A 27,196-nucleotide genomic window follows, 5' to 3' on the forward strand; every position below is an offset into this window, starting at 1 on the left:
CACACTATTTGGAAAACTACACCCCTCAAGGAATATAACAAGGGGTATGCCCCTTATGTGGCCCTAAACTGTTGCTGTGAAATATGACAGGGCTCCGGAGTGAGAGAGCACCATGCGCATTTGAGGCCTAAATTAGGGATTTGCGAGGGGTGGACCTTCCACCAAAAATATCCAGTGTTCCCCAAAAAGGGTGCCTCCAGCTGTTGCAAAACTCCCAGCATGCCTGGACAGTCAATGGCGCGACAGTGTAAGGGTGTGCATATATGTAGTGTTTTCCTCTTTATTTTGTAGTGTAGTGCTTTTAGGGTACATTCACATGGGCAGGGGTTCACAGTGCGTTTCCCACTGGGAGTTTTGAGCTGCAGCGGAAAATTTGTCCCAGCTCAAACTTAAAACGGGAAACTCGCTGTAAACCCCCGCCCGTGTGGATGTACCCTGTACATTCACATGGGGAGTGGGGCAAACCTCTAACTGTTGCAAAACTACGACTCCCAGCATGCACTGACAGACCGTGCATGCTGGGAGTTCTAGTTAAGCAACAGCTGGAGGCACACTGGTGTTGAAACACTGAGTTAGGAAACAGGGTTTCCCAACCAGTGTGCCTCCAGTTGTTGCAGAACTACAACTCCCAGCATGCCCAGACAGCCAAAGGGCATGCTGGGAATTGTAGTTATGCAACAACTGGAGGAGAACAGTTTGGAAACCACTTTGTGTAGTGGTCTCATAACCCCCCTGGGTGATATGCCGGGATGGCTGCCCATCCCGGCCTGATCTCCGTGTCCGGAGACGCGATGATCATGAAACGCAGCTCTGTAAATGTACGGCACTGTGCGTGCTTAGCAGCGCCGTACATATACAGCGCTCGTCATTAGGGTTAAGCTTCATGTTTCTGTCTCCCTGGCTGCCGCACTAGTGACTTGGATAGGCTTTCTGCATGACTGACTCCTTGAGCTGCGTTCACACTTTGTTTTGAAGTTACCAAGAGAGGTGTACATGGGGGGTGTTGTCACTGTGTAGGTTTACAATTGTTCCTGTCTATGTTGCATGGTAGAAGTTTTTCTACTGGATGCCTCTGTGTGGAACTACAGACTGCTGCTCTGTTCTATAAAACATCAGAAAGGTATAGTGGCTAGAATGGTGTTTCCCAACCAGGGTGCCTCCAGCTGTTGCTAAACTACAATTCCCAGCATGCTCGGACAGCCGAAGGCTGTCCGGGCATGCTAGGAGTTGTAGTTTTGCAACAGCTGGAGGCACCCTGGTTGGGAAACACTTGGCTAGAAGGAGGCCAAAGTGACTTTTGGCCCACATCATGTGAATGGAATTGTATGGGTATATTTGACGTATACTTACCCCAAATGTACACTGTGAATGTAGCCTTAAATCGCGCCAATGTAGAGACTCTATTGGTGCATGTGCTGCATTTGTTCCACAATGAGTCAGTATAGTTTTCGCTCCACCCTAAGTTTTGCATAAGGCACTGGGAATAATGAATAAATAGCAATTTCCTTATTGAATGTTGTTAATGGTATCATTGGGTTAGGTGGGAGAGGAGGTAATCTCCTATTCCTCAAGATTTCCCTTCTATATAAAGCAGTTTCACAACCAGATTGATTTGGTCTGAATAGCTTTTTTTATTTGTACTTTATCATATTTTGCAGTGGAGGTTTTTATACTTTTATCTGCTTGTACTTCATCCTTAAGCCTCCTCTGCATGTTGCTGAATCTTAAAGCACTTTACAAGCTGGTGTCTCATCTTAAGTGTGAATGTTTTGTACCTGCGAGTGAGCATATGTTCTGTCCCCATATAAAGAGAAGCTTTTATTTTAGCTATTGTCATGCCTCCTATAATCTGCTTTCTCACACCCCTCCCATCTGGTGTAATTACTGCAGAATATTTCCAGCATTCCTCTGGCACTACAGTGGTCAATGTACAGTCCCTGGTGCCTGAGCTCTGTCTCCCCCTGCAGGTTGTTTGCGAGACTTCAGCCACATGTTACTAATGCATGATTCAACGCCCTGTAACTGTGCCAGATTGTCTGGAGATTTCCTCATCCTTGATGGGCCTAAACACTATCCTTATGTACTTTTTCTATAGGCTAATCCAGAAGCTACAGAGGCTAAAATCTTGCCGAAACCCATCAATGGAGTGGTTACTATGTGAGTATAACACTTTTTAAATTCTTCATCATATGCATTAGAAACAAAAGACAGACAGCGCTCCATAGTGTGATACCGTTGTTGCACAAAAGACAATTCAGGTGGATATCGCGCTTATCACAGTGGGTTACACTCCACCAAGTGCAACAATGGATCAAAGTGTAGAATAGAAATAAGGTGTCAGCAGCCACTCTACGTCTCATCAGATATAGTTAAAAGTAGAACTCCAAGGTATAGACGGGATACACGGGCGCTCAACAGCCAGGTAGTAGAACAGAAATGTTTATTCACCCATAATGCAACGCGTTTCACAGCACAGCTGCTTCATCATGCCTGATGAAGCAGCTGTGCTGTGAAATGCGTTGCATTATGGGTGAATAAACGTTTGTTCTACTACCTGGCAGTTGAGCGCCCGTGTATCCCATCTATACCTTGGAGTTCTGCTTTTTACTTCATCATATGCATTGGCATTATATAGGCATAGATAATTATTTTTCTTGTTCTCCCAACAGGCTCCCATCACGCTCGGAGTTGGAGGAGCAGACCCAGAGTAAGCCCACGGCCACCATGGTGGATAACAGCTGTGTTTGTGCAAGAACGAGACCAGTCCTCCACTGTAAGAGAAGGAGGGTAGTGAGACCAGACAGGCTTCTACCACTCCACAGGAAGGTAAGGGATAAATACGGAGTTACATGTGGCATTTATTACTATGCAAAACAACAAGTTTATTTAAAAAAATGATGGTACATAAGGAAATGGTTGCGGGAATTAAACAATAACCATTGTTGCTTTAGTTAGGATTGTCAAGTGCATCGCTCAGGGGTGAAACCCACTCTAAATGAAGAGATCACTGGTTTGGAAACAGGTTTTTTTGTTTTTTTTTGGCAGTGCTTCATACACAAAGAGCAATGCACATATGCTTCCCGCAGCTTAAAGGGGTATTCAGGCTTTATACATCTTATCCCCTATCCAAAAGATAGGTGATAAGATCTATGATTGCAGGGGTCCTGCTGCTGGGGACCCCTGCGATCTCTGTGCAGCCCCCTGCATTCTATGCCGGGCGCTGCCTCAGAGACGGGGACATGACGTCACGGCTACGCCCCCTAGTGACACCAAACCCCTCTATTCATGTGTGGCATCACCAGGGGACGTGGCCGTGACGTCACATCCCTGTCTCGGAGGCAGCGCCTTGCAAAGGCCGGGGGCTGTACAGAGATCACGGGGGTCCCCTTTGGCTAGGGGATAAGATGTATAAAGCAGAAATACCCCTTTAAGGCCGTCATGGCATGCTTGGAGTTGTAGTATTGCAGCTGCTGTAGAGCCACAGGTTGGAGTGCATTGCTGTAGATTCTTTTTAGGGTTATTTCTTTTAAGACCATGCTTACAACATGGAATATTGCTGCAGCTTCCCTGCTGGCTGCATTTGGAAAGCGTGGTCGTCTTGTTGAGTTGTCCATAGATGAAATAGCTTCTTTCTTTCAAGGACAGTGTTATGTTTTTCTACAGGCTGTGTTTGAGATGTTGCAACTGAGTCCTGAATATTTCAGTGGAGCTGAGCAGAATTATGAAACCTAACCTAGAAAATGAAAGGATATCATTAGTAAAAATCCATAAAATAGTACAAATGTGTAATTCTTGAGCAACTTCTCCACCAAGTGACTCAATCGCATAAATAAAGGAAATGAATCATTGTTTGTTGTGGGGGAAAACTGAATGTTTATTGCCCTCTGCTGGTGTCTCTTAGTATTTTTTCTTGCTGCCATCTGCACAGGTTCAGCGCAGTGTTCCGCGGTCTTGTGAGGTCTCCTCATCGTGCGTAATGTGTGTCACTTACCCGGGGGCTTCAAGCCAGTTTCCGTACAATGATCCACTCTCTGAACGTCTGACCCTTTTGGATCCAGCTATTCATCCTGTGCTCTCCTTTCCTGCTGGTAAGTGTGGGATTGCTGTATTCAATGTGTCTAGTTCGCACACTAGACAGATTAGTACTGCATTCTGGTTGTTTCTTCAAACGCATCAACACTATGACAAACTGAGCTTACCAGACACCATGTAATGTAGTGTTCCCCAACCTGTGGGTCTCCAGCTTTTGCAAAACTGGCTATAAAGGTAGGGCTGGGCGGTATGACCAAATCTGCGTATCACGGTATTTTTTTTTAACTTTTGGCGGTTCCACAGTATATAGCGGTATTTTCTCCACCCCCCCTTCTCAAATTATAAATACTCATGTCATCCGCTAGCGCTGCCCTCCTTGTGCAGTTTGTTGCGGCCGCCGGCGCTGACACAAGGTAAACAAAATAAACTGACGGCATGTTCCGACGTCGGCCTTACGCTGGGGACGGGAACATTGGAGAGCCGTCAGGCCTTCACCGGCCGCAGCAATGTTCCGCCTCGGCCGCTGATAGGCTGAGCCCACTGTCGTGTAAGGAGCTCTGTCCTGCTCCTTACATGACAGTGTGCTCAGCCTATCAGCGGCCGAGGCGGAACATTGCTGCGGCCGGTGAAGGCCTGACTGCTCTCCAATGTTCCCGTCCCCAGCGTAAGGCCGACGTCGGAACAGGCTGACGGCTCTCCGACGTTCCATTCACTAGGAAGCAGATGAGGCCGGTACCTGACCAACGGGAGGTGAGTTAAAGTTTATTTTGTTTATTTTTTGCAGCCCGGGCATAGGGAATACCGCACAGTATAGAGCAGTGGTCTTCAACCGGCCGACCTCCAGATGTTGCAAAACTACAACTCCCAGCATGCCCGGACAGCCAACGGCTGTCCGGGCATGCTGAGTGTTGTAGTTTTGCAGCATCTGGAGGTCCGCAGGTTGAAGACCACTGGTATAGAGTGTCCGCGCCGGCGGCCGACAACAAACATGAGGAAGAGGAGGGCAGTGCATGCGGGTGACATGTCAGTATTTACCCTGATGGGGACAGTGCTGGGCGGATAATTAATTGGGGGGGGGGGGGGGGCAGAACAGACATGGGACTAGTTCCCTGATGGGCAGCGCTGGGCTCATTCATTCATTCCCGAGGGGGAGGGGCCCAACCGGTATTGCGGTATGGGTTAAAATTCATATCGTGCAGCACAAAAATGTCGGTATTCGGTATGAACCGCTATACCGCCCAGCCCTATATCAAGGTGTGTTGGAAGTTGTAGTTTTACCACAGGTTGGAGAACACTGCATTTTAGAGTGCTGAATGTTAGTGTTCCTGATCTGTTTCCAAGACTCCAACTTATACACTCTTCAGCATTTGAAATTGCAACACCAAGAAGGAAAAGTAATGGCCTAATGAAATCACAGGATCGATAGCGATAGACATGCTGTTGTGTGCAAATGATAAAAAAATATAAACAAAATATTAAAATGCAGAAATACACACATGTTTTTAGCATTCTATCAGTGAGATTATAAATAGTTGAAATATTCTGCCACGCTGAATGCACTTGGGTATGCAAATTGTCAAGATCCCAGGTGTGGTAGAAGGGAGACAAATCTATACACACCATAGGCCATGGTAGCACATTCATGCTGCTGACAGTAAAAACGAGCAATATGCAGCCTGGAATTGTCAAACAATTGGTAATGGGGCACTTCAGAGAAATAGCTGTACCGCTTGTTCCATGACCAAATTATTGTACTTGGAATTTAGAGTGGTCTGACAATATGTTAACCCGTTCCGTAATGCCAGTACTAGGACAACTGGTCTCCAGAACAATCTTTGGTAATCATTATGTCCAAGACAAAAGTGAGACTCATCGCTGAAGAGGATGGGCCTCTATTCTAACCTCCATTTCAGTCTTTCTCTGCATTATGATGGCCTTTAAGAGCGGTGGTGTGAGGTGATTGGTGCTTCTGTAGCAGGACGTCTGGCTCGTAGCCCAGTGTCATGCAAGCGCCTACTGATGATTTTGTGTAGATACTGTTCGATGCCCTAGGCTTGTTATGTGACATCCAATTTTACTTGCAGTATAGAATGGATCACTATGCGCCATTCTTCTAATCTGACGACCCCTTCGTGCAGAGGATCACCTCTGTGCACCTCGTGCTCTCATTCTAGTTTATAGTTGGTCTCTCAGACACTGGGAAATGTCACACAGTACGGACAATGTGGCCTAAATGCATAGTGATCTGCTTGAGTGATAAAGCAAATTTCTATCAGGATTTTGTCCCTTTATCACAAGTGGTTATAACTGGCAGGTCGATGAACAGGAGACCTCGTACAATCATACTGTACAGTGACCCCTCGACCTACGATGGCCCCGACATACGATCATTTCAGCATACGATCACTCTCAGAGGCCATCGCATGTTGAAGGCAGCATCAACATACGATGCTTTTGTATGTCGGGGCCATCGCATAAACGGCTATCCGGCAGCGCTGACTGCTTCAGCTGCCACCGGATAGCCGTTTACGGTGCCCTGTGCTGACGATCACTTACCTGTCCTCGGGGCTCCGGCGCGTCCTCTTCAGGATCCTCTGCATCGTCGGCGCTCTCCATCAACGTCATCACGTCGCTGCGCACGCCGTCCCGTCATCCAATAGGAGCGGCGTGATGACGGAGAGCGCGGATGCCGGGGAAGCAGAGGCCTTGCCGGAGCGTCGGGGACGCGGCGACAGCGATGGACGGCGACATCCAGGGCAGCGGTGACGGTCCGGCGCGGCGGGGACACCTCGGGGACGCTGCGACAGCGATGGACGGCGACATCCCGGACAGCGGTGACGAGCGGTGACGGTCCATAGAGGCGGGGACAGGTGAGTACAACTTTCTCTAACAGTGGTCTACAACCTGTGGACCTCCAGATGTTGCAAAACTAAAACACCCAGCATGCCCGGACAGCCAACGGCTGTCCGGCCATGCTGGGTGTTGTAGTTTTGCAACATCTGGATGTCCGCAAGTTGTAGACCACTGCCCTATACTTTACATTGCACGGATCCCTCAACATACGATGGTTTCAACAAACGATGGTCCATTTGGAACGGATTACCATCGTATGTTGAGGGACCACTGTACTGACTTGATCCGATATTGTTTCATGTAGCTGGAAGACTTTGCTTTCATACCATTGAAGCCCCTACCACATGCCACAGATTGGAGGTAGGAGCTTAAAATGTAATCATATCCAGATCTTAGAGACACCTGCTGCTTCCCGGATTTGCATAAGTTTATGGATTGTCCATCTTGGTGTTGCAATATTTACAGTGTATTATGCGCTAACTGGCATGCTAGTTTCTGCAAAAGCAGTATAGCCACAGGTTGCAAAACAGCGCTATCTCTACGGCATTTCATCCTGCACACACTTTCCCTCCTAGTTGTTCAAACTGTAAAACCCAAGGATTACAGCCCAAATCAGCAATGGAAAGTACAATCCAGAATGCATTGTGCGAACAGACATTTGTATTTTGTATGTAGAAAACCTAATGTTAAATGAAAACTGTAAGTTCTGTACACCAGAGGAAGAGAACATTAACTATACCTGTAAGTTATAAAATTGTCAGGCATCAGAACTAGAGATGAGCGAACTTACAGTAAGTTCGATTCGTCACGAACTTCTCGGCTCGGCAGTTGATGTCTTTTCCTGCATAAAATTAGTTCAGCTTTCAGGTGCTCCGGGGGGCTGGAAAAGGTGGATACAGCCCTAGGCGACTCTTTGCTAGGACTGTATCCACCTTTTCCAGCCCACCGGAGCACCTGAAGGCTGAACTAATTTACGCAGGATAAGTCATCAACTGCCGAGCCGAGAAGTTCGTGACGAATCTAATTTACTGTAAGTTCGCTCATCTCTCTCTAATCAGAACCTATGCACATATGGTTAATTTTATCTCCCTCTTACCTTTCTGATGTGTACAGCTTCGTGCCTCATAGAGAGCTGGCAGATTCCCTTTTTATGCCCGCTTTCACAGGGATATATGGAAATATGTCCATTATACGGAAGCATTTCAGATAAAATACCAGCAGTATTTCATCCATATTCCCTCCATATTTTGTACAGTAAATGCTGACGGGAAATTGAATGACACTTTAATTTACTAGAACAAATTATGAAAAATGAATGAATGAAGATACTAATAAAATACAAATGCAGTACTGATCAAATGCAGGTACATGCATATTTTTTAATACGTCTATTCTTTCGTGGTTCATAATACAAAGCTATGAGGCTATTTACATTTTTTTTTTTTTTTTTTTTTTATCTATTTTTTTTTGTGGTTCATAATACAGCTATAAGGCTTTTTACGAGGCTTTCTAAAATAATAAAATAAATATATATTTATTTAAAAAACGAAGCATGTGCTACTTTTATCCATTTTGCGGATGGAATACGCCCATGGGCGTATTCCATCCGCAAAATGGATAAAAGTAGCACACGCGTTTTTTTTTTTTTTTTTATTAAATATGGATTTATTTATTTTATAATTTTAGAAAGCCTCGTAAAAAGCCTTATAGCTGTATTATGAAAAAAAAAAATCAACATTATGTGAACTTGGTGTTTCTGTGAACAAGATGTACAGTGGTCCCTCAACATACGATGGTAATCCGTTCCAAATGAACTAATGTTTGTTGAAACTATCGTATGTTGAGGGATCAGTGCAATGTAAAGTATAGGAAGTTGTACTCACCTGTCCCCGCCGCTCCAGACCTGTCACCGCTGCCCTGGATGTTGCGCTCCATCGCTGTCGCCGCGTCCCCGCCACTCCGGAACGTCTCTGCTGCTCGGGTACGTCGCTGTCACTACGCACGCCGCTTCTATTGGATGATGGGATGGCGTGCGCGGCGACGTGATGACGACGATGGAGAGCGCCGGTGATGGGGGGGGGGATTGGGAAGAGGACGCGCCGGAGCCCAGAGAACAGGTAGGAGACAATCACCGGAGCAAACGGGGCACTGTAAACGGCTATCCGGTGGCAGCTGAAGCAGTCTGCGCTGCCGGATAGCCGTTTATGTGATGGCCCCGACATACAAAAGCATCGTATGTTGATCCTGCGTTCAACAGAAGATTGCCTCTGAGAGGCCATCGTATGTTGAAATGATCGTATGTCGGTGCCATTGTAGGTCGGGGGGTCAATGTATTAGAACTATAAGACAAGCCTGTCACTAATATTTCTTCCAATACCTTTTGACTACACTGTACCTGTGATAAGCCTGGCACATACATTAGGAGCTATGTATGTCTTGTATCCACAGATGTCCCGGTTGGTCTACGACTTCACTCCCTACTTCGTTCACACAACAAGATGGAGAGGCTAAAATCCAGCAAAAAGTTAAAACAGCGCCCCCAAAATCAAGTCCTCTCCACCCCTCAGGGTGCTCGTACAGACAGAACGACTGGGATTTTCCATCCTCACAGTAAGTGTGATATGCCCCTTGTGTTTTAACACTGTACTGTACTTCAAGATGGAGCTGTTCTAACATCTGCTAGAGAAGTACTACTTTCAGGCCTTTCCTTATTTTATCTTTTCTGTAATCTTATGTTTTTGTTTTTCCTCTTTCAGGACTGACTGTCCATAGGCCTTCCCCAGAGACCCTCCTGAAACAGCACTTGGAACCCTTACAACGCACCTTAAAGTGTGAGCGTATGTCAACCCTAAAGTCAGAGCGCACGCTCTCCCTTCCCATACCCCTCAACAAAAAGAGGCATTATAGTCCCCTGGAGAGGGATGGTAAGTATGGTACATCTAGTGCAGAGCCTCTGTTATCTGTACTCTCAGCCTTCAGCCTCTAACTCTGTGTGTATTTTTGTTTTTTCCCAGCAGGAAGACACGAGACAGAGAGTGGTAGATCCAGTCCTGCTTTAGAAAACTTTCCCAACCTGTCTCATATGCCTTTATCTCGGCAACTATCATCTTCATCTGAAGGGACGACTTCTGCAACACTCAGCGCTGCCGCCGCCGCCGCTGCTGCGGTATGGGAGACCTTCCTTCTTTCTACTCTAAACCCTTGCACTACAGAAAATCTTAGTCTTGTGTTGTCCTCAAGTGGTATGAAGGATCATTATATGCGGTCACACTCTTGGCCCACATTATATGCATAGTTGTGTGAACCATGATCAGCATCTTATCACGTTGCCTCGCACAGGCTGTTTCTTTAATTTTGTCAGCTTGTATAAGGACATCTGCAGCTATTAAAGCACAAGAGACCCCTCATTATTTTGGTCTTTCTTATGCATATTCCCAATACCCTGCAGCTCCCATTCGCCTTTGTCCGGTCACCCAATCTTCTCTCTACTTCCGAGAAGAGCGTTCAGAGTGGGACGTGCCAGGTGTCCTGTTTTTTTGTATTTTTGCTCATGTCCTAGCACCAAGCAGGATTTTTTGCTGCAGATTTCAGTGTAAACTAAATGACTGAACGCAGCTTCAAATCGGCAGTTACAAATCCTGCGCATCAAATCTGTGCAGAACACTGTACGTGTGAATAGACCCTTAACCCCCTTAAGGACCAAGGACGTACCGGTACGTCCTTGGTCCTGCTCTTCTGATATAACGCGGGGTTACACAGTAACCTGGCGTCATATCGCGGCGGGCCCGGCGTCATAGTGAAGCTGGGACCCGCCTCTAATAGCGCGCAGCGCCGATCGCGGCGCCGCGCGCTATTAACCCTTTAGCCGCGCGCTCAGAGCTGAGCCGCGCGGCTAAAAGTGAAAGTGAAAGTTCCCGGCTAGCTCAGTCGGGCTGTTCGGGATAGCCGCGGCTATTCGCGGCATCCCGAACAGCTGACAGGACAGCGGGAGGGCCCCTTCCTGCCTCCTCGCTGTCCGATCGCCGAATGACTGCTCAGTGCCTGAGATCCAGGCATGAGCAGTCATGGGGCAGAATCGTTGATCACTGGTTTCTATAACACTGCAAAAAAAAAAGTGAATAAAGATCATTTAACTCCTCCCCTATTAAAAGTTTGAATCACCCCCCTTTTCCAATAAAAAAAAAAACACAGTGTAAATAAAAATAAACATATATGGTATCACCGCGTGCGGAAATGTCCAAATTATAAAAATATATAATTAATTAAACCGCTCGGTCAATGGCGTGCGCGCAAAAAAATTCCAAAGTCCAAAATAGTGCATTTTTGGTCACTTTTTATATCATTTAAAAATGAATAAAAAGCGATCAATAAGTCCTATCAATGCAAAAATGGTACCGTTAAAAACTTCAGATCACGGCGCAAAAAATGAGCCCTCATACCGCCCCATACACGGAAAAATAAAAAAGTTATAGGGGTCAGAAGATGACAATTTTAAACGTATTAATTTTCCTGCATGTAGTTATGATTTTTTCCAGAAGTCCGACAAAATCAAACCTATATAAGTAGGGTATCATTTTAATCGTATGGACCTACAGAATAAATATCAGGTGTCATTTTTACCGAAAAATGTACTACGTAGAAACGGAAGCCCCCAAAAGTTACAAAACAGCGTTTTTTTTCCAATTTTGTCGCACAATGATTTTTTTCCCGTTTTACCGTAGATTTTTGGGCAAAATGACTGACGTCATTACAAAGTAGAATTGGTGGAGCAAAAAATAAGCCATCATATGGATTTTTAGGTGCAAAATTGAAAGAGTTATGATTTTTTAAAGGCAAGGAGCAAAAAACGAAAATGCAAAAACGGAAAACCCCCCGGTCCTTAAGGGGTTAAAGGGGTTATCCAGTAGAAAACTATTTTTTTTTTCAAATCAATTGGTTCCAGAAAGTTAAACAGATTTGTAAATTACTTTGGTTAAAAAAATCTTAATCCTTTCAGTACTTATGAGCTTCTGAAGTTAAGGTTGTTCTTTTCTGTCTAAGTGCTCTCTGATGACGCGTGTCTCGGGAACCTCCCAGTTTAGAAGAGGTTTGCTATGGGGATTTGCTTCTAAACTGGGCGGTTCCCGAGACACGTGTCATCAGAGAGCACTTAGACTGAAAAGAACAACCTTAACTTCAGAAGCTCATAAGTACTGTAAGGATTAAGATTTTTTTAATAGAAGTAATTTACAAATCTGTTTAACTTTCCGAAGCCAGTTGATATATAAAAAAAAGTTTTTCCCTGGATAACCCCTTAAGTTAAAGGGGTTATCCAGGGAAAACTTTTTTTTATATATCAACTGGCTCCAGAAAGTTAAACAGATTTGTAAATTACTTCTATTAAAAAAATCTTAATCCTTACAGTACCTCAGAGCTTCTGAAGTTAAGGTTGTATGCTACAGAGGAAGTTACCTCTGTAGCATACAGCAGCTGATAAGTTGTTCTTTTCAGTCTGACCACAGTGCTCTCTGCTGACACCTCCTGTCTGTGTCAGGAACTGTCTAGAGTAGGAGCAAACCCCTAGAGCAAATCTCTATTGCTGTGGACAGTTCCTGAAATGGACAGAGGTGTCAGCAGAGAGAACTCTGACAGGTCAGACAGAAAATAATAAATCAACTTCCTCTGTAGTATACAGCAGCTGTTAACTACTGGAAGTACTAAGATTTTTTAATAAAGTAATTTACTAATCTGTTTAACTGTCTGGCACCAGTTGATTTAAAAAAAAAAATTTCCTCCGAAGTACCCCTTTAAGGGTAAAAATCGCTCGATGCTTTCATATGTTTAACATATATCTTGGGAAAGCACCTGCCATAGTTCCTAAACTGTATAAATCTGTAGGATCACTTTCCCCTCAGCTTAGAATAAGCGTGTCCTCCCATCAGGCCAGTATATGTTGTATACAATGTTTATCTGGATAGAATAGTGTGGTGGACTACACTACTGTATACAGAGAAATCCAGTATACTGTGCGTTATGCTCTGGTGCACGGGTGCACCTATATAGCTATACAGTGGCATTTGTTTGGGTATAAATCAGGAATTCCTCCAATGTTCTGTGCAGACACTTTTTGTCATGTACCGTGACTTTGTCAAAAAATCATCCATGAAATACAGGTATCACACAGACCACCCCATCGGGCATCAAAGCGGTGATCAATGCAGATTGGCTCCTGACTGTAATGGGTGAGGTGTAATACTACAGATTGTATTGTAATCCTCCCCTGCCAGAAGAGCATCTCTGCTGAGGTAGTTGCTAAAATATAAAGGGGTTGTCATAATAGGACAGCACCCATTGCATGAGCCTGGAGTAGAAGAAATATTACATTATGGGTGTCTGGTATAACTTTATAGCAGTGTTTCCCAACCAGGGTGAGAGTGAGAGAGAGTGAATCTCTCTAATATAAATAATAATAAAAACATTTTTCCTGAAATACCCCTTTAATGTCTTAGTTGTCTGGGAGTGTGTCTGTTTTTTTGACAGGAATGAGAAGCTACATTCTCTCCGTTAAACCCCCTCCATATTGTAGCACTGACATGTAGAAAAATGAATAGTCCCCCTTTTTGCTCTTTCCTATAACATTGGGAACCAGCAGGTACCATCCCCTGAGGTATAAACACTCGTGGCTGTGCGTCCCTCCACTGATACGTGAAGATGATCAGAGTTTGATATTGCAATCTATTCATGTATATGACCCCCTTCCTGTGTACGGGATGTAAACACGATAGTAAAATCCGGGAGTACAGCCTGATAGTTATGACAGCAACATCGCCCTCTGCTGGCAGATTTTCAGAGCTCTGTACGTGTTATTGCAGATATTGTTTTCCTTATTGTAAGCTCTGACTGCTCATGTTAAACACAAATACTGGGGTTGCAATATACCCGGTTCCTATTAAAGGGGTACTCCACTGGAAAACATTTTTGTTTTAATCAACTGGTGCCAGAAAGTTAGACAGATTTGTAAAGGACTTCTATTAAAAATCTTAATCCTTACAGTACTTATCAGCTGCTGTTATGATCCACAGGAAGTTCTTTTCTTTTTTTAATTTCCTTTCTGTCTGACCACAGTGCTCTCTGCTGACACCTCTGTCCATGTCAGGAACTGTCCAGAGTAGGAGAAAATCCCCATAGGAAACCTCTCCTGCATTGGACAGTTCCTAAAATGGACAGAGGTGTCAGCAGAGAGCACTGTGGACAGACAGAAGGGGAATTCAAAAAGAAAAGAACTTCCTATGGATCATAACAGCAGTTGATAAGTACTGGAAGGATTAAGATTTTTTAATAGAAGTAATTTACAAATCTGTTTAACTTTCTGGCACCAGTTCATTTAAAAAAAATTTTTTTTTTTCCAGTGGAGTACCCCTTTAATAGGATATACCAAACTAAAATCTAGCACAGATGTGTCCTAGGCATTATATGTAAAAAAAACTATAATTTGTTGCACCCTGCAGAATGTGGTCTTGGCGGGGGCCTTGCCAGCAGACTGATGACCTTGCAAGCTTGAATAAAAAAACAAAAACATTCATTTCACCATGCAAGGACAGAAATTCAATTCCAAGTCCAATCTATATAACCTACCCAATGCCTTTACTCCGGTGGAAAACCTTTTTTTTTTTTTTCTTTCTTTTTATAAATCAACTGGTGCCAGAAAGTTAAACAGATTTGTAGATTAATTCTATTAAAAAAATCTTAATCCTTTCAGTACTTATTAGCTGCTGAATACTACAGAGGAAATTATTTTCTTTTTGGAACACAGAGCTCTCTGCTGACATCATGAGCACAGTGCTCTCTGCTGACATCTCTGTCCATTTTAGGAACTGTCCAAAGTACCAAACATATGCTGCTCTGGACAGTTCCTAAAGTGGAAAGAGATGTCAGCAGAGAGCACTGTGCTCGTGATTCAGCAGAGAGCTCTGTGTTCCAAAAAGAAAAGAATTTTCTCCGTAGTATTTAGCAGCTAATAAGTACAGGAACGATTAAGATTTTTTAATAGCAGTAATTTACAATTCTGTTTAACTTTTTGGCACCAGTTGATTAAAAAAAAAATTCCACCGGAGTACCCCTTGGGGAAGATAGGGGTTGCATTGCACACTAAAAAGTCCCTAGTTATATTCCCCACGCCTCCCTTTTACTACTTTAGGATATTACCTAATTATGTTGCTTTTCATCACCTTCTTGTATTTGATATAATTCTTTATCCTGATACCTTACAGGCTGCCAGAAGGCGACGGGTGGAGACATCTTATGACATTGACAACATTGTGATCCCCATGTCTGTGGCGGCCACCACCAGAGTGGAAAGACTTCAATACAAAGAGATTCTCACTCCCAGGTACAAACCATTATGGATAGGTTGTAGAACTTGCCCTTTACCCTTAATAGTATGTATATGGCTTGTTAAGATAAGTGTGGTGATTGTTTAAAAAAAAAAAAAAAAAAAAAAAAAAAATTATAATAAAAAAATAATAATTTTGCTGCTGTTTCTGCAATAAAGCAGACGGGTTTTTCTAAACCTGAAAAAAATCCCTTCTAGTTTAACCCCTTCCTGCTCTTCGGGATATATTTTGTCATGGCAGGAAGGTTTTTAGTGCTGTGATGGATATATATGCCACAGAGTGTTTATGGGCTCAGAAGCCAGTGAGACCCAGCCGCGGGCGAACAGTCAGTGCAGTCCTGAGCATATAGGAATGGGGAGAGCCCTTTTGTGGATGCAGCAGTAGAATCTTTTTTTACCTTATATTTCTACGGCCGGATAAAACATTTGTTAGGGTTAAAAGAACACTACACCTTAAGGTATATTCCTTGAGGGGTGTAGTTTCCAAAATGGGGTATTCTGTGGGTGTTATGTTTTGGCACCTTAACTCTTTTGTAATCCCTGTATTGCACAAATCCACAAGGTGCCCCTTTTATTTCCGAGGCGTGTATGTGCGGGTCAGGCAGCACACTAGGGCTACATATAAAATATTGAGTAAAATGTTTAATCCACTTTTTTTTTCTGCAACACAACAGGTATTATGAATGATAAATGTGTAAAAAGAAATTTTCAATTTTTAATACCTCCACTTTTTTTAACCATTTAACAATATCCTAAGTCCTGTGGTAAATTTATTGAGGGGTGCCGATTTTTAAACAGGGTAACTTATTGGGGTTCCTAGCAGACTGGCCTCTCTAAACCAAATATCTGTCAGATTCCACATAAAAAAATTGTTACTCAGTACCTAATCCTGACCATGTACATATAATTTTTATGCCTCTATCACCTATACTTATTATAAAAATCCCTCTTTTTTTTTTTAAATTAGCTTATAGTGTTAGAAAATCTCTATGGGGAAGGGGGCGTGTCCCTCCCTGTGGTGGTGGGAGGTGATTGGTGTTTGGTGAGAGGGGGCGTGTCCCTCCCTTGTGATGGTGGGAGGTGATTGGTGTGTGGTGAGAGGGGGCGTGTCCCTCCCTTGTGGTGGTGGGAGGTGATTGGTGTGTGGTGAGAGAGGGCTTGTCCCTCCCTTGTGGTGGTGGGAGGTGATTGGTGTGTGGTGAGAGGGGGCGTGTGCCTCCCTTGTGGTGGTGGGAGGTGATTGGTGTGTGGTGAGAGGGGGCGTGTGCCTCCCTTGTGGTGGTGGGAGGTGATTGGTGTGTGGTGAGAGGGGGCGTGTCCCTCCCTTGTGGTGGTGAGAGGTGATTGGTGTGTCTGCTCATGCAGCCTTGTCCATGACTCATGGACAAGCTGATGCAGCACTGGTTAGTGTCCCAGTAGGTATGAGAACCCCTAGTAGTGGGATTTTAGGAGCTGTTTTCTTTATTAAAGGGGTACGCCGGTGAAAACCTTTTTTCTTTTAAATCAACTGGTGGCAGAAAGTTAAACATATTTGTAAATTACTTCTATTAAAAAATCTTAATCCTTCCTGTACTTATTAGCTGCTGAATACTACAGAGGAAATTCTTTTCTTTTTGGAATTCTCTCTGATGACATCACGAGCACAGTTCTCTCTGCTGACGTTATTATAATAATAATGATTTATTTATTGTTGTCCTTAGTGGGATTTGAACCCAAGTCCCCAGCACTGCAAGGCAGCAGTGCTAACCACTGAGCCACCATGCTGACCTTAGCATACATCTGCTATGCATGGTTGCTAAAATGGAAAGAGATGTCAGCAGAGAGCACTGTGCTTGTGATGTCATCAGTGTTCCAAAAAGAAAGGAATTTCCTCTGTAGCATTCAGCGGCTAATAAGTACTGGAAGGATTAAGATTTTTTTATATAAGTAATTTACAAATATGTTTAACTTTCTGCCACCAGTTTATTTAAAAGAAAAAAGGTTTCCACCGGAGTACCCCTTTAAATATAAAAAAAAAGTCTTCAATTTTCATTACATATAAAAAGGTTTTTATAAAGTTTTTAAAAAGTTTTGTTATTCAAATTTACATGTCTACTTTACTTTACATTGGAATCTTTTAGTAATTTATGTGATAAAGACTAACTTTCTTACAAGCAGAGAATTTCAAACTTCGAAAAAAAATTAAATAAAAAAATGTTTCACAAATATTAGCTGAAGCTAAACCATCACAAAATTATTAGCACATAAAGTGAGACAGGTTAGATTTGGAAAATGATCCTTGGTCCTAATGGCCAAAAATTAGTTGCATTCTTAAAGGGTTAAGAGGATTTAGCAAACTAATTTCTTTCCATTAACCCCTTAAGGTTAGGTTTCAACTTGTTTTTATTGGCATTTTTTTTTGTAAAAAAACACCCATTCTGCCACATGGCGTTTTTTTTTTTTTTGTGAAAAAACGCTGCGGCCAGATGTTAGCTGCAAGTCAATAGTAAACTGCAAAATGCCAAATCCACGTGGCGTTTTTCAGTTTGGCGTTGTTTTAATCCTTTTGGTGTTTTTGGGCTCCTTGGCAGTTTTTAAAAAACGACTTCTTGTCGAGACTTTGTCATTAGGGGCGGGGCTACAGACAAGATCCAGGCTAGTAAGTCTGAAGCTCTGTTCACATTGTCCGTTTTGGATAATGTGAACAGACCCTTCTGCCAGTGTCTACCCAGACAGGGAGACTCCAGCTGTTGCTAAACTACAACTCCCAGCATGCCCAGACAGCCAAAGGCTGTCTGGGCATGCTGGAAGTTGTAGTTTAGCACCAATTGGAGACTCACTGTTTAGGTAGACATTGCATTATGGGCGCTTTCCCCTGCAGAGAGCGCAAAAAATGTCCTAACCCATTTTTTAGTTTTTTTTCTTCTCGTTTCAGATCAGTGTATGCAGAGGATTACCACGGATTCGATGGAGTACAACGGATGAACTTGATTTTTTTTTTATTTTAATAAAATGGTTAACGAGGGCTGTGGAGGGGAGTGTTTTTTAAAATAAAATAATTTTTCCAATGTGTTGTGTTTTTTTTTTTATTGAATATTCAGGCTTAGTAATGGAGGCTGTCTAATAGACGGAATCCATTACTAAGTCAGGGCTTAGCGTTAGCCCCAAAAACAGCTGGCGCTAACCCCCAATTATTACCCCGATACCCACCAACACAGGGGTGCCGGGAAGAGCCGGTGCCAACAGGCCCGGAGCGTCAAATGGCGCTCCTGGGCCTAGGTGGTAACAGGCTGGCGTTATTTTGGCAGGGGAGGGCCAGTAACAATGGTCCTCGCCCACCCTGGTAACGTCAGGTTGTTGCTGCTTGGTTGGTATCTGGCTGATACTGAAAATAGCAGGAACCCTATGCGTTTTATGTTTTATTTATTTATGAAAAAAAAAAAAACGCATAGGGTTCCCTGTATATTAAGTATCAGCCAGATACCAACAAAACAGCAACAGCCTGACTTTACCAGGGTGGGCGAGGACCATTGTTACTGGCCCTCCCCAGCCTAAATAATGCCAGCCTGTTACTTGCTCTTCCCGACACCCCTGTGGCGGTGGGTACCGGGGTAATAATTGGGGGTTAGCGGCAGCTGTTTTTGGGGCTAACGCTAAGCCCCGGCTTAGTAATAGATTCTGTCTCCATTACTAAGCTTGAATATTCAATAAAAAAAATACACAACACATTGGAAAAATTATTTTATTTTAAAAAACACTCCCCCACAGCCCTCGTTAACCATTTTATTAAAATAAAAAAATCAAATTCATCTGTTGTAATCCATCGAATCCGTCGTAATCCTCTGCATACACGGATCTGAAACGAGAAGAAAAAAACCCACAAAAAAATGGGTTAGGACATTTTTTGCGCTCTCTGCAGGGGAGAGTGCCCATAATGCAATGTCTACCTAAACAGTGAGCTTCCAATTGGTGCAAAACTGCAACTCCCAGCATGCCCAGACAGCCTTTGGCTGTCTGGGCATGCTGGGAGTTGTAGTTTAGCAACAGCTGGAGTCTCCCTGTCTGGGTAGACACTGGCAGAAGGGTCTGTTCCCATTATCCAAAACGGACAATGTGAACAGAGCTTCAGACTAGCCTGAATCCCGTCTGTAGCTCCACCCCCTAATGATGTCATCACTAGGGGGCTGAGCTACACGGACCCGCGAGGACAGAAATGAGGGAGGTAAGTGGACCTCCTGTTCTGTATACACTATATACAGCTATCTTTAGATAGCTGTATATTCTGTATACCGCCCAAAGGGACTATAGGAGCAGGGAGTCCTGTCAGTCTGGTGACAGGATTCCCGGCTCCTGTATAGTACACACGGGTACGCTATGCCCCCCTGTATACTGTACGGCCGGGGGAGGTGAGTAGTGATGCTATACATCACTCCTCATCTCTTTACACTCTGTGGACCGGGTGCTCAGCATCCGACCCACAGAGTGGTACCTGAAGACAGTGAGAAAACTGCCACAGGGGACAAATTTGGCTGTTTCCACACACCAGGGAAAACGCCAGAAAAACTGCCAAAACTCAGGAAAAACCTGTGGCAGTTTTTCTGGCGTTTTTGCTGGCGTTTTTTTAGGTTTCCAAAAATGACCAAGTGGAAACCTAGCCTCAGGACCACAGATTTTTTTCATTTTTTACACTTGTATTTTCGTCCTCACCTTCTCAAAATGACACTTTCAATTTTGCACCTACAGACCCAATTGTACTTTGTAATGACATCAATAATTTCACCACAAAATTTATGGCAAAATCAGAAAAAAAATATTTGTGGGGCAACATTGGGGGGAAAAACGCCATTTTGCAAATTTTGAGGGCTTCCGTTTCTATACAGTGCACTTTTCAGTAAAATTGACACCATATCTTTATTCTGTAGGTCCATACGGTTACAAGGATACCTAATTTATATAGGTTTTATTTCATTTTACCACTTAAAATAAAAACTACCTGCACCAAAAATAAGTGTGTGTAAAATTGTCATCTTCTGACCCCTATAACTTTTTTATTTTTCCATATACAGTGGGGATCAAAAGTTTGGGCACCCCAGGTTAAAATGTGTATTAATGTGCATAAAGAAGCCAAGGAAAGATGGAAAATTCTCCAAAAGGCATTAAATTACAGATTAGACATTCTTATAATATGTCAACAAAAGTTAGATTTTATTTCCATCATTTACACTTTCAAAATAACAGAAAACAAAAAAATGACGTCTGCAAAAGTTTGGGCACCCTTCAGAATTTATAGCATGCACTGCCCCTTTGCAAAGCTGAGACCTGCCAGTGTCATGGATTGTTCTCAATCATCATCTGGGAAGACCAGTTGATGTCAATCTCAAAGGATTTAAATGCCCAGACTCATCTGACCTCGCCCCAACAATCAGCACCATGGGTTCTTCTAAGCAGTTGTCTAGACATCTGAAACTGAAAATAGTTGACGCTCACAAAGCTGGAGAAGGCTATAAGAAGATAGATAAACGTTTTCAGAGGTCAATATGCTCTGTTCGCAATGTAATTAAGAAATGGCAGTCATCAGGAACAGTGGAAGTTAAAGCAAGACCTGGAAGACCAAGAAAAATATCAGACAGGACAGCTCGCAGGATTGTGAGAAAAATTATTCAAAACCCACATTTGACTGCACGATCCCTCCAGAAAGATCTGGCAGACACTGGAGTTGTGGTACACTATTCCACTATAAAGAGATACTTGTACAAATATAGTCTTTATGGAAGAGTCATCAGAAGAAAACATCTTCTACGTCCTCACCACAAAATCAGCGTTTGAACTTTGCAAATGAACATATAGACAAGCCTGATGCATTTTGGAAACAAGTTCTGTGGACCGATGAGGTTAAAATTGAACTTTTTGGCCGGAATGAGCCAAGGTACGTTTGGAGAAGAAGGGGAACAGAATTTAATGAAAAGAACCTCTGTCCAACTGTTAAGCATGGGGGGTGGATCAATCATGCTTTGGGGTTGTATTGCAGCCAGTGGCACAGGGAACATGTCACGAGTAGAAGGAAAAATGGTATCAAGTTAGCATTCAAAATTTGCTGACATTTTATTGAATCCATCTGTGAAAAAGCTGAAGTTAAAGAGAGGATTGCTTCTACAAATGGATAATGATCCTAAACACACCTCTAAATCCACGGGGGATAACATCAAGAGGCGTAAACTGAAGGTTTTGCCATGGCCTACACAATATCCTGACCTCAACATAATTGAAAATCTATGGATAGACCTTAAAAGAGCAGTGCGTGACAGACAGCCCAGAAATCTCAAAGAACTGGAAGACGTTTGTAAGGAAGAATGGGCAAAGATACCTCAAACAAGAATTCAAAGACTCTTGGCTGGCTACAAAAAGCGTTTACAAGCTGTGATACTTGCCAAAGGGGGCAGTACAAGATATTAACTCTGCAGGGTGCCCAAACTTTTGCAGATGCAATTTTTTTGTTTTCTGTTATTTTGAAAGTGTAAATCAGTGATCCCCAAACTGTGGCCCTCCAGATGTTGCAAAACTACAATTCCCAGCATGCCTGGACAGCCGTTGGCTGTCCAGGCATGCTGGGAGTTGTAGTTTTGCAACATCTGGAGGGCCACAGTTTGAGGACCACTGGTGTAAATGATTTAAATAAAATCTAACTTTTGTTGACATATTATAAGAATGTCTAATCTGTAATTTGATGCCTTTTGGAGAATTTTCCATCTTTCCTTGGCTTTTTTTATGCACATTAATAAAAATTTTTACCTGGGGTGCCCAAACTTTTGATCCCCACTGTACGGGATGTATGACGGCTCATTCTTTGCGCGTTTTTTTGGGGGGTATACAAAGTTACCAAAAATACGCAATTTTGGACTTTGGAAAATTGTTACGTTGACTATGTGGTTTAACTAACATATTTTTATAGTTCGGACATTTACGCACACGGCGATACAACATTTTTATTTTTGTTTACCTATTTTTTTTTATTTTAAATGGGAGAATGGGGGTGAATCAAACTATTACTGAAGGGGGTTAAATCACATTTTATTAACTTTTTTTCCCACACTTTTTTTTTTTTTGTCCCCATAGGGGACTATTACATGCCATTCTTTAATTGCATACACTGATCAATGCTATGCCATAGCATAGCATTGATCAGTCTTATTGGTGCTCTGCTGCTCAGCCAGGAGTGAGGTTAGGCACCTCCTGCTGTACTCTTAGCTGTTTGGGACGCCGTGATTTCACTGCAGTGGTCCCCAACAGCTCGCTGAGCTAACTGGCAACCGTTTTCTCCCATTTAAGACTACGCAATAAACTTTTACCGCAGCGCCTAAAGGGTTAACACTGGACATTAGCCTGATCGGCAAGGTCCAGTATTAGCCGCGGGTCCAGGTTGCTGATAGCAACAGGGACCTGCTGGGTATGAAGCACGTTCAGCTCCTGAGCGCACTTCACGTCACGTGAGCCGCCGTAAATATACGTCCGTGGTTGTTGAGGGGTTAAAAGTATTTTTCCCATGATAGTTAGCTGATTGTGGGGGGTCCGACCAGTTTGCATGCTCCGCCACTGTTCTATTAAGAGCCTGTGAAATGATATTTCCCCATATGGCTGAGCACCAAACCTGGGGGGGGGGGGGGGGGGAATTGTCGCACAGTTTGTCTCAGATTCTCTTTAGAGACTTTGCGACTTCTGCTTTTGAAGGTTTTATTTTTTTTTAAACAAGTGGTGATTTCAGGTGATATCATGCAGGGGTCAGGAATTTATCATGCGTGACTTATCAGTTTATATCTTTCGGCGCAACTGCGCTAACTGAGAAGCATATCTACACCAAGCCTGACTGGACAGAATTATCAAAAAGCCACACATTTAGTTGCATGGCACAAAAAGTCACAGAGGAAGCACCGTACAAAGTGGAGTACTCAAGTAAGGGTGGGTTCACACTACGTTTTCTCCCATACGGGAGCGCATACGGCAGGGGAGAGCTAAAATCTCGCGCTCCCGTATGTCGCCGTATGCGCTCCCGTATGTCATTCATTTCAATGAGCCGGCCGGAGTGAAACGTCCGGTCGGCTCATTTTTGCGCCGTATGCGCTTTTACAACCGGACCTAAAACCGTGGTTGACCACAGTTTTAGGTCCGGTTGTAAAAGCGCATACGGCGCAAAAATGAGCCGACCGGACCGAACGTTTCACTCCGGCCGGCTCATTGAAATGAATGACATACGGGAGCGCATACGGTGACATACGGGAGCGCGAGATTTTAGCTCTCCCCTGCCGTATGCGCTCCCGTATGGGAGAAAACGTAGTGTGAACCCAGCCTGAGAGACGTGATCAGCACCAGACTTATCACAGGCTATGTAATACATTAAGTGCAGGTACACCGTTTCCACCACATGAATTAATGGAGTAAAAAGATGTGCACCACACCTCCCTTTGTTCGGACTGTCGCTCCCTTCACCTGGGGGGCAAAAAACCTCCATTCTCCTAACCAATGGGGGTTAGTTATCCCCGGTCCTGTGGATAGGGCATAGCTTGATTTTGGAATATCCCCTTTCAGCCATGTATGAGGGGTTTCCTAATACAGTGGTCCCTCAACATACGATGGTAATTCGTTCCAAACGGACCATCGTATGTTGAGGGATCCGTGCAATGTAAAGTATAGGAGAGTGGTCTTCAACCTGCGGACCTCCAGATGTTCCAAACTACAACACCCAACATGCCTGGACAGCCAACAGCTGTCCGGGCATGCTGGGAGTTGTAGTTTTGGAACATCTGGAGGTCTGCAGGTTGAAGACCACTGTTATTGGAGGTTATACTCGCGTGTCCCCGCCGCTCCGGACCGTCACCGCTCATCACTGTTGCCCTGGATGTCGCCTTCCATCGCTGTCGCCGCCTCCCCAGGGTGTCCCTGCCGCTCTGGACCGTCTGCTGCCTGGGATCGTCGCTCTTCATCACAGTCATCACGTTGCTGCGCACGCCACTCCTATTGGATGACGAGACGGCGTGCGCAGCAACGTGATGACGATCGAGAGCGACGGCGATGCAGTGGACCCCGAAGAGGACGGTCCGGAGCGCTGGGGACAGGTAAGTGATAGTCAGCGGACCACACAGGGCACCGTAAACGGCTATCCGGTGGTAGATGAAGAAGTCTGCGCTGCCGGACAGCCGTTTATGTGATGTCCCCGACATACAAAAGCATCGTATGTTGATGCTGCCTTCAACATGTGATGGCCTCTGAGAGGCCATCATATGTTGAAATTATCGTATGTCGGGGCCATCGTAGGTCGGGGGGTCACTGTAAAGCTATAACAGCCACAGACAGGAGGTGAGGGCTGTATGCTCTGGTATGTCCTCCCTTGGCTGTGTGACATCATCTGACTTGTCCCTAACATCTGCATTATAAGAGTGTACAGTGCGTGTCTCCTGTGAGGCTATTCAGGGTTCCATTCAGTGACTGCTGCACCCACTAGTAAAGTGATACGAAGAAATCTTCTAGATGCCCAGTTATATAGAGTTCTGTCTGATGATGATATATTAATAGTATTTTCATTATTATTATTATTATTGTTATTCTCATCTTGAAGCATTTTCTAGCTTTGGCTTCTGAATTTAGTTTTTTAAGAATGTAACCCATTTTCCTTTAATCCCACAGCTGGCGGGTAGTGAAGATCAGTCCACTGACAAGTACAGAAGAAGATTTAGAAGGGGTAAGTTCTTCCTTTAGAGGTCCTGTGAGTTGAAGCTGCTTCTCATGAACAGTTCCTGTCTATATACTAGTGTGAGCCTCTCCATGTTTGTCCGCTGTTGGTCACACAACTTACTATTGTTTCCATCCAGTTGGAAGATCTGACTGATGCAGCATACTCTGCGCTGCATGCCAAGTGTGAGGAGATGGAGCGGGCACGATGGGTCAGCAGCAGCATCCCACCACAGCGTCGAGGAAGCAGGTACTGCTTTGTTCCCTTACTGAATAGCAGTGGTGTCCTTGTCTGTTTTCCTTCTTTCAGAGTGGAAGTAATATATGTATTTATCTTTGCAGGACTCATAGAACATCGGAAAGCTCCATGACTCAGTCTTCACAGCCTCTCACACCGCAGCCTCCCTCCCCTGACACAAGCAGCTGGCAGGCCATGCCTGACTTTTCTCCACTCAGCCCCGATGTCCTATCTGCCCCTCCGACACCCACTTCAAGAGACACCCCACGTCTTATCTCAGAGGAGACACAGAGTTCAGTGTCAGACTCAGGGTTCGAGGAGACGGTGAGTACATGGAGAGAGGACTTGTTGAACACCTCATGAAGTGCCGCCATATCATAGGACAGTGTCATCTGTGAAATCACAACTCCTGGCATGCTGGGACAGCTTCAGGCTATAAGGAGTTATGATTTCGTTACTACTGGAGAGCCAATGTTTGCTGAACATGACTTTAGGGCAGTGGGGGGTGCAGCATCTTGCATTACTTCTAGTTCCCAAGTTTTTATGGCAATACAAATTTTCTTACCTGTTCCCTTTCCTCCTTGTCACTTTCAGACCATACAGCCGTGGGAGAGACGACATTTCCCCCTTCCTTATCAACCCAAACAGGATCTTGCGGGAACCAGCGAACCAACAGACTGGGGAGGGCCTCGCCCTCCACGTAGATCTTCCTGCAGCTCCAGAACTGCCAAAGATACAGAGGGACCCCCATCCTCCCCACCCTGCTCCTCGACCAGACCCCGACCCCTCCACAGATAGAGTGGTGGGCTGTTCTAAAAGAGTTAAATGGTGGGGGCAGGGGGAAGAAAAAAAAGAAGAAAAACTATATATAAATATATAAACCCAACAAGACAATTTGGTTAAAGAGGAATCCGTTGTTTGATATTCAAACTTTATCCCAGGAGCAGAATGCCAATTTCACAGTTTTTAGTGAATTTAAGAACTTTAGATACCCGTTCATTCTTGTTTTCCATTGTGTTTTTCTTTTTCCTTGCTTTTGTTCCCAGTTTTCTTTTCATCGAGCTATGTTCTAATTGTGACACTGTACGTAACCCGCTGCTGTAACACTCTGTGCACAAAGCAAGTAACAAAGTTGTAGTCACTAGAGTCTGTGGCACTCCTTATGTCCCAATGTGGTCCTGCTGGTTAGCCGGAGGTTTCGGAGTGAGAGGTGGGAAGAGATGCAGGTTAAATGGATTTTGAACTCTCTTACCAATCAGACCTTGGCAATACTGTCCGTCTTCATGGAGACCAACCCTTTAACCTGTCATGTTCTTAGTTGCTTCTTCTGTGCGTTTCTTACGTTGTAGCACTTACCACTGTTGAAGGACGAATCAGACATTTCAGATTTAAATCATTGTATTTACTAGTCAGTCCGACGTAATCCTCATAGATAATGGTGCAAGAACCTTGTTTTTTTTTATTTTTTCGTTTCTTTATTTTTTTTTATATTTTTTTGTAAATTAACCTGATTTGCATATGTCCACATTCTGTGATGACCAAGACACATCATGTCCTCTCATCATTTAAGAAAACCCTCCATATAATAGATGTTTACCTATGGGATTCGATTCTGCCCCTGTTCGCCATAGTTTAACACCCTTGTGTATAATCCTTGTCTGCAGTGTGATGTCAGCAGACATAACATTGCGATTTCATCATCTTTCTTTGTCCCTTGATGTCGTATGGTTAGAGCAGTGTTTCCCAACCAGCGTGCCTCCAGCTGTTGCAAAACTACAACTCCCAGCATGCCCGGACAGCCAAAGGCTGTCCGGGCATGCTGGGAGTTGTAGTTTTGCAACAGCTGGAGGCACACTGGTTGGGAAACACTAGGTTAGAGAGTGGGGACTCGACGTGACACTTGCACAGTAGTGAGCGGAGGCAGAATCGCACTAGATGTGTAAATATTACATTTTACAAGGCTTTGTACATCAAGTATTTTTTGTCCAGAAATCTGCACTCTA

The 27,196-nt window shown here is 44.0% G+C and overlaps 1 protein-coding gene across 5 annotated transcripts in view; it reads left to right on the forward strand.

Moving 5' to 3' along the window:
• The window catches only part of LOC130296583 (KAT8 regulatory NSL complex subunit 1-like), a 129,075-nt gene extending 102,118 nt beyond the window's left edge, over positions 1–26,957 (forward strand). For 4 of the 5 annotated variants that reach the window (XM_056548272.1, XM_056548270.1, XM_056548273.1 and 1 more), the window contains 11 exons: positions 2,096–2,157; positions 2,670–2,826; positions 3,929–4,088; positions 9,334–9,495; positions 9,642–9,809; positions 9,900–10,051; positions 15,135–15,253; positions 24,911–24,965; positions 25,096–25,205; positions 25,298–25,517; positions 25,788–26,957. In XM_056548272.1, the coding sequence (XP_056404247.1) occupies positions 2,096–2,157; positions 2,670–2,826; positions 3,929–4,088; positions 9,334–9,495; positions 9,642–9,809; positions 9,900–10,051; positions 15,135–15,253; positions 24,911–24,965; positions 25,096–25,205; positions 25,298–25,517; positions 25,788–25,991 (1,569 nt within the window). In that variant the 3' untranslated portion in view covers positions 25,992–26,957. The remainder of the gene's footprint in view (positions 1–2,095; positions 2,158–2,669; positions 2,827–3,928; positions 4,089–9,333; positions 9,496–9,641; positions 9,810–9,899; positions 10,052–15,134; positions 15,254–24,910; positions 24,966–25,095; positions 25,206–25,297; positions 25,518–25,787) is intronic. The other variant, XM_056548274.1, reaches the window with a different exon arrangement.
• The last annotated feature ends 239 nt before the right edge of the window (positions 26,958–27,196 follow it).

This window comes from Hyla sarda, chromosome 12 (genome assembly GCF_029499605.1).
Source record: "Hyla sarda isolate aHylSar1 chromosome 12, aHylSar1.hap1, whole genome shotgun sequence".
Classification (NCBI taxonomy): Eukaryota; Metazoa; Chordata; class Amphibia; order Anura; family Hylidae; genus Hyla; species Hyla sarda.